Source organism: Megascapheus bottae, chromosome 4 (assembly GCF_031878675.1).
Source record: "Megascapheus bottae isolate mThoBot1 chromosome 4, mThoBot2.hap1, whole genome shotgun sequence".
NCBI classification, from domain to species: domain Eukaryota; kingdom Metazoa; phylum Chordata; class Mammalia; order Rodentia; family Geomyidae; genus Megascapheus; species Megascapheus bottae.
Window position 1 is genome coordinate 61,383,656 of NC_143512.1, and position 13,573 is coordinate 61,397,228.

The 13,573-nt window shown below is 36.9% G+C and overlaps 1 protein-coding gene across 1 annotated transcript in view; it reads left to right on the forward strand.

Moving 5' to 3' along the window:
* The window catches only part of Oxct1 (3-oxoacid CoA-transferase 1), a 124,557-nt gene that overhangs the window by 66,629 nt on the left and 44,355 nt on the right, over window positions 1-13,573 (forward strand). Inside the window, exons 11-13 of the mRNA XM_090331997.1 lie at window positions 325-373; window positions 7,323-7,395; window positions 7,965-8,040. Of these exons, the coding sequence (XP_090188123.1) occupies window positions 325-373; window positions 7,323-7,395; window positions 7,965-8,040 (198 nt within the window). The remainder of the gene's footprint in view (window positions 1-324; window positions 374-7,322; window positions 7,396-7,964; window positions 8,041-13,573) is intronic.

A 13,573-nucleotide genomic window follows, 5' to 3' on the forward strand; every position in this document is an offset into this window, starting at 1 on the left:
GTACATGATACAACATCTCCAATTAGCTACCAGAAAACCAAAAATGGCACTGTGTGCAAAGGGGTAGAGCCCTACCCTTGAGCAAAAGAGCTCAGTGGCAGTGTCCAAGCTCCTGAGTTCAAGTCCCATGACTGACAAAATTGAAGGCCAGTGTAGAAACATTAATGAATATGAGAAAGAGAGACACAAAAATATAGGAATTAATTTACAAAGGCCTCAGTCCTCAGATGCTTCCTAGGATTTTCAGGAAGTTTTTTATATTGCAGTTTTGGCGTGTATTTAGGAAATTGTCTTTCACTAATGGGAGCATGCTGTCTTTTGCAGGGTCCTTATCCTCTGAAGCATGAAGTTGATGCAGATCTAATCAATGCAGGTAAACTCACTTTGACATTTTTTTCCCTAATGTTTTCCTTTGTGTTAACTTGGTTGTGTGCCAAGCAATAGCAAGAAGTTAGACTCAATTCCTTGCCTCTTTCTTTCTTTCTTTCTTTCTTTCTTTCTTTCTTTCTTTCTTTCTTTCTTTCTCTTTCCTTCTTTCCCTTCCTTCCTTCCTTCCTTCCTTCCTTCCTTCCTTCCTTCCTTCCTTCCTACCTTTTCTTTGATTTATTTTAAAATGGTATTGTAAAGGTGATGTACAGTGGGGTCAGTTACATAAGCAATATAATGAGTATATTTCTTTTTGAAAATTTCCATTGAAAAATGAAAAATTTCACTTTCTCCCACTTTCCCCCCCAACTCCTCTGCCCCTTGACTCCCCTCTTCCCCAAGTTATAAAGTTCATGGTTCTTTCTTAGAGAGTATTCTACTGCATGTCTGATTGAGCCTTTCTAGTTTTTCTTCGGCATCTCTTATCATTCAGGGATGACTGAGATGAAGGAGGAAATGCTGGTGGAGACTCACTTAATGGACAAGCATAGATGAGCTTTGATGTAGGTTAGTCAGGGTCCTGAACTCTACAAAGAGATTACTTGAATGGAGCTATGGAGGAGAATTAAAGGAAAAGACAATTTAGAAAAGTATGGAAAGAAGGGAATACTCCATAAGGACTGCAACATCCCACAGAGAATAAGTACTGCCAGTCCCCTATGAGGAGCAGTAACATCTAAAAGGAATAGGACCTTGTAGAACACCACCAGCTTGCAGTAACCTTGGTTGCCTGGCTGAACCTTCTATTGGCTCATCTAGTGGGAGTTCATCCAATGGGCTTGATGCAGTTCAGACTCCTCTAGATGGGGAAGCGGGGAGTTGGTCCCCAGTAGCAAGTGTAGTTGATATTCACTGTCCTCTAGTGCTTACTGGGGAGAGTGAGAGCTTTTTGTATGGGTGCAGATAGTGTTTCTTAGAGCAGTACTCTGTCACTAAGTACAACCCAGGGAGGTGAAAAAGTAGATGGAGATTTTAGCATGGTCTTTTCCTTTGACCCTGTAATTGTATGTTTCTCCTTCTACTATTAGCCTGTTATTGAGGAGAATATACTTGTGTACCACTACATCTTTTAGCAGCCTAAGGTCAGGCTGCCAGTGTCTGTAGCAATAATGTCATCATTTGAGGTGATAGTGTCTCCTTAGGATGGGGCTACCGATTAGGAGCTAATTTCTATGTTCTAGCAAGAGATTTTTTTCTTGCATCTTTCTTTATCCATTTTAACCTCCACAAAAGTATTGTTCTTACTTTGCTTTCAAAAATAGTATATATAAAACTCAGAGGTAATATGAGCTGAGCACAGAGGCCAGCTACCAAGTACAATTGATGTTTGATACTCAGAACTTTTGGAAGTAATACAGCTTCTTTTTGAATAGTTGAATTAGTTAACATGACTCAATTCTTAAGGGACCACTGTGACAAAGCAACGGCATTTAACCAAGGCTGTAATTTAATTGTACTGTACCCTTTAGCAACAGCTCATTGATCTGTGAAAATATTTGCTGCTTGGTTTAATTAGGTTATGATGTTAGTGAGTTATTTGCAAAATGAATAACTATTTTCTGAATTTCAGGCTTGAGTTCATAAAATCTACTTTTCTTAGACAAGTGAGTAATCTTTTTGGTCACATAGCTGGACAGTGGATGTTTCCAAGTCTATTCAGCTTACAAATAGCTTAGTCCTAATGAAGTCAAGGTGCAAACGAGCTGAGTAATATTCTAACTCATTCACTTTCCAGTGAAGGATTTTGTTTCTTCTTCCTATGCTTGCTAGATAAATATTTGAGCCACATCTCGAGTCTTTTTTTTTGCTTAAGTTATTTTAGTTTAGTTATTTTTTCAGATAAAAATCTTATGTTTTTGCTCAGGCCAGTTTGGCACATAACTGTGGTCACCAATATGCCCCGACCTCCCTCCTCCCCCACACATTCCATGCCTGGGCACTGATTGAGCTGGGCTCTTGTTAACTTTGTACTCAGGTCTCTTTCAGCCATGATCCTCTTGATTCCTACCTGCCATTCTAAGTAGGAGGTATTGCAGGTGTGTGTGCCATGTGTGGTGATACTTTTTTTTTTTGACTAAGAAATTTTAATTCCTAAGCAGTTGTTTCAGTTCTGACCCAAAGTCTCAGAATTCATGGGCAATTTTGATGCTCATGGGTTTGGAGCTATACAAATGAGGCAGGAAACAATTTGGAAGAGAAAATGTAGAATATAAGTTAGTGATCTCCTTAACTTCCCCAAATATCAAGAAGTTACCTTGAATATCAGCCTATTATTTGTGCTAGTTTGAAAGAATTCTAATGGGAATGTTTTCCATTTTGTAAAGTTAAACATTCACTTACCTACTTCTAGAAAATGAAATTTAATTAAATATGCTTCATAAATTTTTACTTATTTTCACTACATTCAGTAGAGATTCAGAAAAAACACTTGCTAAAAATAGAAGGTATGAGTGAATAATGTCTTTCGGTAAAATATTTCTAAAAAATTGGAGGCAGTATTTCTGGAAAAATTAAAGGAACAGATAAATCATTTTTAAAAAGTTTCTCCATTTTCAGTTAGTATTGATGATAGCACTGTGTGCTCTAGAAAACATCATTGACAGAACATTATACTTAGAATCTTTTCGAGCATTTTGTAATGCTCATAGAACCCACAATTTTACTGAGATTAGCTTTTCATTCATTTTCAAATAGTACATGTATATTAAGATATAAAAACTATGCAAATCAATGGGTTTTAGTATGACATTTCCACACATACATTAAAAGGACCTGGATTATGCTTGCCCCTTCCCCCACCTCCCATCTTTCCCTCCCTCAAATAGCCTGCTCTGTTTTCACGTCTTGCTTTATTTTTATTTTGTTATTACTTTTTAATCTAGTTATGCAGATGCCTGTAGGCAGGTGTTCTAGTCAACTCTGTAGGACTTCGGAGCTGGATGACTGCGGGAGTCTCTGTGGGATGCTATGTAACCTCTACACACTAGATGCCAATCACACTGTCTCTCCAAGCTTTAACCATGACAAGTATCTGCAGACATTGTCAAATGTCTCCAGGGGCACAGAGCATGAGGTTCAACCTATGCAAATCAGCAAACATAACACGTCTCATGAATGGAATCAAGGACAAAATCTTTGATAAAATTTAGTATCTTCTCGTGACAGAATTAATCACCTGATAAGGATTATTATTCAGAATATAAAAAGACTCAAAACCTAAATACCAGAAGGATATACAATCCAATTTAAAAATTGGACAAATGGGGCCGGGAGTTTGGCCTAGTGGTAGAGTGCTTGCCTAGCATGCACGAAAACCTGGGTTCGATTCCTTGGTACCACATACATAGAGAAAAAAAAGCTAGAAATGGTACTGAGGCTCAAGTGGTAGAGCTCTAGCTTTGAGAAAGTCCAAGGACAGTGCTCAGGCCCTGAGCTCAAGCCCAGGATTGGTAAAAAAAAATTTGGACAAATGAAGAAGCTTTCACTGAGGTTACATGTAGATAAGAGTAGGAAGTTTTGAGTAACCCTAGATAACAGTAATAAATGGTCTATTGTAAGAAGGTAGAAGAAGGGATTTGAGCCTAGCACTGGTAGCTCAGCTCTGTAATCCTAGCTATGCAGGAGACAGAGATAGGAGACTTATGGTTAAAAGCCAGCACAGGCAGGAAAGTTTGTAAGAATCTTATCTCCAATTAACCACCAAAGAGCCAGAAATGGAGCTGTGACGAAAGTGGTAGAGTGCTAGCCTTTAGGACAGAAGGTCAGGGACAGCTTCCAGCCCCTGAGTTCATACCTTAGGAGTAACCCCCCACCCCCACCCCAAGCCTCCAGAAAAGATTTGGAATGTTACCAACATAAGAAAACGATGTTATAGGAGATGGATATATTTACCTTAATTGGACCATTGTGCAATCTGTACATGCATCAAAACACATTGTACTCCAAAATAATACACATAAACATTAAATAAAAATATTGACAATCAACTTTACTTCAAAAGAACATACTTTGTGGGGCCAGAAGTTTGACCTTGTGGTAGAATGCTTGCCTAGCATGCATGAAGACCCAGGTTTGATTCCTTGGTAAAAAAGCTGGAAATGGTGCAGTAAAAAAGCTGGAAATGGTGCTATGGCTCAAGTGACAGAGCAATAGCCTTGAGAAAGTCCAAGGACAGAGGTCAGGCCCTGAGTTCAAGCCCAGGACCTCCCCCTCCCCCCCAAAAAATAAGGCAGGTGCTGGTGGCGCATGCCTGTAATCCTAACTACTCAGGAGGCTGGGATCTGAGGACCGTGGTTTGAAACCAGACTGGGAAGGAAATTCTATGATTCTAATCTCCAGTAAACCACTCAGAAAAAATGGAAAGTGGTGCTGTGACTAAAAGTAGTAGAGTATTAGAGTTGAGCACAAAAAGGCTCAGGGGCAGTGCTAAGGCCCTGAGTATAAACCCCAGGACCAGAAAAAAAGAAAAAAAGGAAAGAAAGAAAAAAAGAAAAAACATTTCCTCACTTTCTATCTATAAATTTTTCCTTCTTAACCCTCCATCTCACAGCACTGGTAAATATCTTATTTTGTTAGACATAAAAATTGTTCTAGGATGAAGTTTACCAGCACTCTGCCTGTCCTAAAACCCAGAGCTCACACAGGCTGGCTTTATAACCAAGTTTATGGGTCTTGTGGCATTTATCAATAGAAGGGAAATGACTTTTTCTCTTTTTAAAAGAAGTTTAGAGAGAGAAATAACAATGATAGAGATAGAAATTAATCTTTTTGGAATTGTTTCTCTGGGTGAGGCTCTGGAGAAAACCTTATTTACATTATCTCACTTAATCCTGAAAATGTTATGCGCTTTCTAAAAGCCCCTTCAAACCATAACAGAAAGTGTTTTCTAAAGCTTTTCAGTTTTGGAAAATGTGAAAATGTTTCTGTCATTTAGAATCAAACTTCCTCAGGGGATAAATATGTCAATGCAATATAAATATCCTCCAAGTTCCTCTGTGATCCAGTTCAAATGGAGGAGAACATTGACGGACACGTTAGCTTTTGTTAAGACTTGAGAAAGTGGACCCGTAACTCTGTTGTACCAGCTGGGAATGGTCAGACCACTTTTGCTCTTGCTGAGCATCCAGCAGCTTTTCTGTGCATACCTGCAGCTTTCACACACCTTGTTTTTGTCTAGCTTCTTGTCTGGAGTGGCACATAGAATGTCCTCAGATAATTGACTTACCTTGCATCAGAAAGATTGTGAGCTTTCTAAACAGGCTCTTGAACAGGCAAGAGGTAGAGTAAGAGAGGAGACAAAGAGGAGAGCCTGTTGAGTCCGAGTTAAGTGATATTACTTGACTCATGGAAACTGAAAAAGGTGAAGAGTTTTTCTGACTCTGAATTTTATTACAACATGTGCATTTTAGAAGTTCTTGAGAGTTAGAACTTTAGAATTGTTAGAAGTTAACATTAGAAAAATTGTCCATGATTAACATATTATTTCCCCCTTTTATCAAAATCTTACAATAAAATTAAATAAAAAAATAGTGGTCTGGGAGCGTAGCCTGGTGGTAGAGTGCTGGCCTAGTATGGACGAAGTCCTGGACTTGATGATTTCTCGGTCTCACATACATAGAAAAAGCCAGAAGTGGCGCTGTGGTTCAACTGGCAGAGCACTAGCCTTGAGCAAAAAGTGTTCAAGGATCGTGCCCAGGCCCTGTGTTTGAGTGCCAGGACTGGCAATAAATAAATAAACAAATAAATAAATAAATAAATAAATAGTATAGCATTTGTAGAAGTGAAAGGAGCAAGAGAGTAACATTGAATTTAAAAGAAGGGAGTGAGAAAGTCTAAGGCAGAAAAGAGGAGAAGAGATCAGGAGATGGGACAAAGTGAAGAGAACACAAGAAAGGGAAGAAAGGACAGAGAGAATAAGAGGGCTCAGGTTTAACGAGAGTAGGGTTTTGGATATATCTTTTATAACTTGTTAATCTAGTTTTATTTTATTTACTCACTAGCACTTTTTTTTTTTTTTTTGCCAGTCCTGGGCTTGAGCTCAAGGCCTGAGCACTGTCCTGGACTTTCTCAAGGCTAGAGCTCTACCACTTGAGCCTCAGCACCACTTTTGGCTTTTTTTTCTATATATGTGGTACCTAGAAATTGAACCCAGGTCTTCATGCATGCTAGGCAAGCACTCTACCACTAGGCCAAACTCCCGGCCCCTCCCTAGCACTTTTGAGGGATAATTTATGATGTGATATTTGTATACATTATGAAATGATTACCACCATCAAGTTAATGAACATATTCTCCTCACTCTGCATCACCATTTTTGCGTGGTGGCAAGCTTGTGTAAGATCTCCTCTCTAAGCAGACTTCCAGTGTGCTATAAAGTATAGTCAACAGCAGCCACTAGATTATATACTAGAGCTTTTAACTGAAAGCTGATATGAAAAAACAAAAAAGGGAAAGACTGAAGGACATATTCTCTAAAATCCCCTCCAAAATTATAGTTCTCCTGTTCATGTTTACTCTGTGACTCTAGTGACTTGAAATTATATTGATTCTGACAAATGTCATCCCCCAAATCTCTCCTCATTCTTACTTGTATTGTACAGTGACTTAGGGTAGGGTATGGTCGTGGAAAGAGGCAGGGTAGGTACAGGAAATAGAAGGATGCATCGCCTATACAGCACTTACAAATACTAACATTAAAAGTTGGTTATTAGCATATTACCCAGCAATGGTGAAAAGTGGCACTGTCAGATCTTTTTCTTTTTAATAAAGGGAGCTTAAGTTTTTTTTTGAAGAAAAGATGTATAGACCCTTTTTTCAGCATGATATCCTTAGAAAAGTAAGTCTTTTCTTCCTTTTGTTTTTTTTTTCTTTGTGTGTGTGTGTGTATGTGTGTTTAGGCAAGGAAACAGTTACTGTTCTTCCAGGAGCTTCATTTTTCTCCAGTGATGAATCATTCGCCATGATTAGAGGGTATGTAATAATGGAGCCTCTTGTGTTCCTGGTGTAGGGAGGGCTGAGTCACCGGAAATGTGTGAGGAAGGCTCCAAGACCCGGGCTGGGTTCTCTCACAGCCCTATTAAGGTATCACCACTTATTCAGCTGCAGGAAGCTATGAAGTCACTCCCACTGGTGGTTGAGCACTGAAATACCCAGCCCACAAGTAGGAATGGAACTCTCCAACATGGAGTATGTATCTTTGCCTCAGGTCCTTCATGAAGATTCTAACATTTTCTTCAAACTATGTTTCCTCCCCCAGCTACTGTTTTCCGATTCACTCACCTTCTTCCTCACTGATGGGAACATATTTTAATGTGCACATACCTACATTTAATTTGTTTCTGGGGGCAATCCGGGTTATATTTTTAAAAAAGAACCCTTAATGGTTATTTCTGCATTAGCCTTGAACTGCATTTAGAATGCAGGGGAGATGAAAAGGACATGCATTTTGGGAGTATAATTTTTTTTAATTGTTGATGTTTTCGAGCAGCAGAAACGTGAAGTTTATGAAGTTTGCTTTCTATATTCGTTTTCTTTCTCAGGGGGCATGTCAATCTAACAATGCTAGGAGCCATGCAGGTTTCGAAATATGGTGACCTGGCTAACTGGATGATACCCGTAAGTAAAGTTTCTTCTCTTCTGAATTATGCTTGGATCAAGATAATTTTTGAAATATTAGGAAGAATATTTCAAATAGCTAAGAGAGTATCATCTAATTACTTAAAAATGAATATATATTTCTTTGATTCTTTAGTTAATTAATTTAATTATCTTTAAGTAGTAGTATGGAAGGGTTTCCATTCAATATGCCAGTCTGAATACAATGTATCTTGCTACATTTCTTCTTCAACTAAGTTATTTCACTGTGATATATGCAAATATCCTTACCTTCTCCTCAATACTACTTTGGTCACTTGCTGTCTGTGTAACTTGTGCCAGTCACTTCCTTATCCTCCTATATGAAATGGGAACGACATATTCCAACTTTGTGGAATAATGTAAAGGAATAAATTAGGAAATACCTGCTGTGCTCAGAACATACTACTAACACATAATATATGCTAAACAAGTGGTTATTATTTCAATGAGTGAATAAGATTCTGGAATGGCAATGGGAGATTTGGGCCAACAGAGAATTATGGTAGTCCCTGAGAAGAGAAGCAATAAGATTTCTCATTGAACTGTTTCTCCAAGTTAATATTTTTTTAAAGTCAGTTTACACAGTAGACCTGAGCAGAAACCTATTTGTTCAGCATATTCTTCTCTTCAGAAAGTGTGGTGCAGACAAGATTGGTTTATGTTATAATTTAGCACACAGTGGGACTGGAAGCTTTCACAGTGAGATTGTATTATGTAATCATCCTTTGTAGGAAGAGTTTCCATGTATATCATATTTTTATGTATCTTCCTAAGGCTGCTATGCATAATTATTGTTTTATAGTATTCTTAATATAATTTGGAGCTTATGAGTTTCCAAAGGAATAAATCTAATATGGTGATGGATGGGACCTCTAGAACATTCTGAAGCAGGCTCATGGTTGTCTGAGGAAAGTTAAGCATAACGTTGTTCAATTCTGTTAATGGAAGTTGGCAATGCTGTTTATGGTTGACATTTGTTTTGTTCCTTGAAGTAGCTGATAATCACTTCTTGACTGCTTTGCACATGATTTGCAGTCTAAGTATTTATTTTTAGGGACTCAGAATAAGATCAGCGGCTTCAGAGTCAAGGCTATAAGGTTTAGTTTGAAAGAGGTCAGTTTAAGTTTCAACTTTATCCTTCATAACCTATATGACTTGAGACGCATGTATGAACTAAGTGTAGGGAAATGAAAAGTGAACATAGCAGTACTTCATAAATAGTGGCTACTATTTTCACCTTCATGTTTTAGTGTGCTTAACATTAAAAGAATTATTTATGTAAAGCACATTGATGCAAGCATGAAGGTTCTGCAGGAATCAGTTCAACTTGTTTATCCTAAGTTGATATTCAAGAATTCAAAGCTAAACCTATTCAGGGTATATTGCTAGTTTTTGTTGGTTATAGAAAGATGAATTCTACCATTGTTATGTAGTTTTAGTGAGAAATCTGGTTCTTTTTGTCCCCAAAAGTTATACTGATGTATAAAATTAGGGTATATTTTTATTGCAAAATCTGACAGCCAAGAAGCTGAAAAATTCAGCTTTATAATATAATTTTTCACTTACTTTTATCATTTCAGTGAGTCTAATAGTTTTTCCATGTCTATCTAACAGCCTTGAGTTCTCAGCTACAGATATCACTAGCAGTCATTAGTGTCAGATTATAATAAGCACTGAGCCTTTAAGAAAAGCAAATGGTATGGATGCTATTTGTCTCACCTTTTAATAGCTTCTTAGTATGCAGTGTTGGTCCTGTAATATGCAGATTTTTCACAGTTCTTCCTGAGTTTCCATAAAAAAGGGGGAGGAGAATTGATGCTCATAGTCTACTCTGCCAAATTCTATGCTTATCTTGATGGTGGCAAAGCCCAGACAGACTAAGTAAAGGGTAAGAAATATATGGTAAGAAAATCTGCATTCAGGTCAGCTCTAATGCCTTCTGGATGTTTATTTTTGGAAAACAGCTGGCACAGATTATTGACTTATGAAAGGAAGCAGATATGTATGTTCAGCTCTGGAGATGGCAATTGAAAGACATGAAATAGCAGGACTGCTAAGCTTGAGAGGCACTAGAAAGAAGGGCCTTCTCTTTACACATGGAAAGGAGTGAAATAACATTGCTAAGGCAAGGAATAAGACACTTTTCGTGACTATGTTTTTTCTCTCTCATATTTTTCATTCTTTGCTCATTTGCAAAGAGTAAATAAAGTTTAATGTTATATTCATGTATGTTACATTTCTAAGTACAGAGAAGTGTTTGGATCCTCTAGATGTGATTTAATTCTTTTTCCAATCCTGGGGCTTGAATTCAAGGCCTCTTTCCTGTCCTTGAGCTTTCTCAAGGATATGTTCTACCACTTGAGCCACAGCACCACCTCTGGCTTTTTTCTGTTTATGTCGTATTGAAGAATTGAACCCAGGGCTTCATGCATGCTAGGGAAGCATACTACTGCTAGGCCATACCATGACTTTTTTTTTTTTTTTGAAGTAAACTAAGTCTCTAGTTTTTTTTTTTTTTTTTTTTTACCTAAACTTCCCTGAGAGGAGAATTGCATTTCAAGGTTCTGTTAGTTTAATTGCCTCAAATGTGTAGTCCAAATACTAAATCTATAGGAATAGATAGATATATAGATGTTTGCATGCATACATGTACATGTAATATATAGAAGCTAGATAAAGATTGCATACTTGAATATTGTTGATTAACATTTTGGTGTTTTGTTCATTTTCCTAAAGCTCAGAACAATGCAAACCATGAGTAAGAAAAAAAGGGCAGGTAGAAAAATCTGTATGTGTTATTGTGAAACTTTTGTAATTATTCAGTAATGCCTTTGTCTTATTAATGGACAGATTAATCTTGTTTTTATGGGAGTAGGTTAGTAATCTAGAGAATTAGCTTGCTACAAATGAGCATTTAAGCCCCTATTGCTTTTCCTTCTTGTAAGAGTTATCTTGCCCTTCTGGTTTCTGTGTATGAGAAGCAGAAGCAGGAAGGCCCTCACCAGATGAGGCCCCTTTCACTTAAACTTCCAAACCTCCCCAATTTGAAAGGCATAAATACTTATTCTAAACAATGGTCCAGTTTCAGAAATTGTTTTAGTAAATTGTTTACAGGAACACACAATAGACTAAAACTACATCATGTGTCTTTTCAAGCATAAAACAATTATCATTTAAGTTTTTACAGAAAATACTAACTCTTGCTTTGGACTATTGGCCTAAAAACTTCTAGAGTAATGAAGTAGTAGTAAAAATTTCTAAGTACTGTGTCACTGACAGCTCAAAAATTTATGTGCTGTTTTCATTCTTTACACAGTATTTCTGATCTTTCTTGTTATTCTTTTTTTTTTTTTTTTTTTTTTGCCAGTCCTGGGCTTGGGCTCAGGGTTTGAGCACTGTCCTTAGACTTTCTCAAGGCTAGCATTCTACCACTTGAGCCTCAGCACCACTTCCAGCTTTTTGTTATGTATGTGGGGTACCGAGGAATCGAACCTGGGTCTTCGTGCATGCTAGGCAAGCACGCTACCACTAGGCCAAACTCCCGGCCCCCCTTTCTTGTTATTCTTGTATTATCCTTTGGTTATTTAGAAGTTGGTAACTTCCAAATATACTGGCATTTTCATAAAACTCTTCAAATAATTTCTAGTTTCTTTTTTATGTTAGAATATACACACAGTATTAACATAAATCTTTGCCCATACCTAGTATTAGCATCAGTTCTTTTAATTTAAGATTTTTATAACTCAAAAGAGAGGATATTTTAGTGGTTTTGTGTGTATTTGGAAAGCATTCTGTCTCTCCGTCTGACTGTCTGTCTGTCTGTCTGTCTGTCTATCTATCGCTATGTAGAGTTTTGTGACTTTCACTTAGATCAAAAGGTATACAGTTTCCTTCAAGTCTTCTACATTCTTCTGTGAGTGAGAAAATAGGAGTAAATCTTTACTCCTAATTTTGGATTCATCTAGTTCTTTTTTAGTTTTATCTAATTTTACTTTATATATTTTAGAGATGTCTCTCCTAACTTTCATACACATTTAAGATCGTTATATCAGATCGGGAAGGGGGGAAAACAAGATGAGGGGCAAGGGTGGGGGGAGAGAAATGGGGACCAAGACATGAGAAAGGGTATCAATGTATGTGAAGTAATGCACCTTATATCTGATGAATATAATGTAACCCTATTAATTACAACAAAAATATATGAAAAAGAATTAATCTACTATTTTATCTCTTTATGTTTCTGGTAATAGTATTTATTCTAAAGTCTACTATATCAACATAGGTCATTCTGCATTGTATATCTTTCTCCCTTTCTTTTTTGAATGTATTAATATCTTTATGTTTCTAGAGATTTTGTATTAGTATCTTCATATTTAAGTAAGTGCTTTTTTGTCCTATAGTTAGGCCTTGCTTTAAAAAAATCACTTTTTATTTGATTCTTAACAGAAGGTTTAGAGCATTTATATTTAGTGTAACTCTCAGAATGGTTTCATTTAAATCAAATTTGCTCATTAGTCTACTGCCCCCTGGCTGCCATGAATTCTTCCTTATAAAGTCACATAGCTAAGCATTGGTGCATGGAGTGGATGTTTTTTATTTTAAAAATTAGTTTTATATTTTATTGTTAGGGTAATGTATAGAGGGGTTACAATTACATTTACCAGCTAGTAGGTGCATTACACACTGATACCCCTTCTCATGGTTTTGTCCCCATTTCCCTCCCCCACCCCCACCGAATCATCTTGTTTTCCCCCTTCCCTATTTCAAATAAACAAATAAACATATATACAATATACCAGGCAACAAAGTCAGATACAGTAACAATATGAGATTAACCACAAGGGCAAAAAAGAGAAGAGAAATAGCATAGTACATTAAGAACAATCACACAAGATAAAGCTCTTGTTTCCATATCCTAGAGATAGTATTCTGGTGCTGTTTCTCCTAGCCAGCAAAGGGGTCTTGTGGCATTATCTAACCAACCCATGCCATTTTATCAGAGAACTGTTCGAAGTGTGAATCTTTATTTCCTGTGCCAGTTAGAAACTCATTGAATGTCTGCAGAATTCTCAAGAGTAGAAATATTCTTTTTCTTCAGTGATTTAACAGAGGAGGGTATTTTTTTAAAGGGCAACTTTGTACTAGTAATTTATGGATTTAGAGTGTAATTAGCAACATAAGCTATTTATTATTGTTCTCTATTTAGGTACCTTGCTTGTTTATCTAAAAATAGTTTATGGCCATCTGAAAACATTCTGTTGAAAAATAATCCTTACTTTCTTTAATACTATCAGCTAATTTTTAGGATAATTCTATTAATAGAGTGAAACTTACTTGATATAGTCATTTTGCAACGGGAATTCTGCTTTACCTGAAAACCCCTGTTGATTATTGAAAGCTATGATGCAGTTCAAAAGCCACAGCTAAATTTTAAATTTTTTTCAAGGAGACAACAAACAGTTATGAAGTACAAGTGGCTGGTTAGGCACTATATTGTATAATTTGTTTGTGC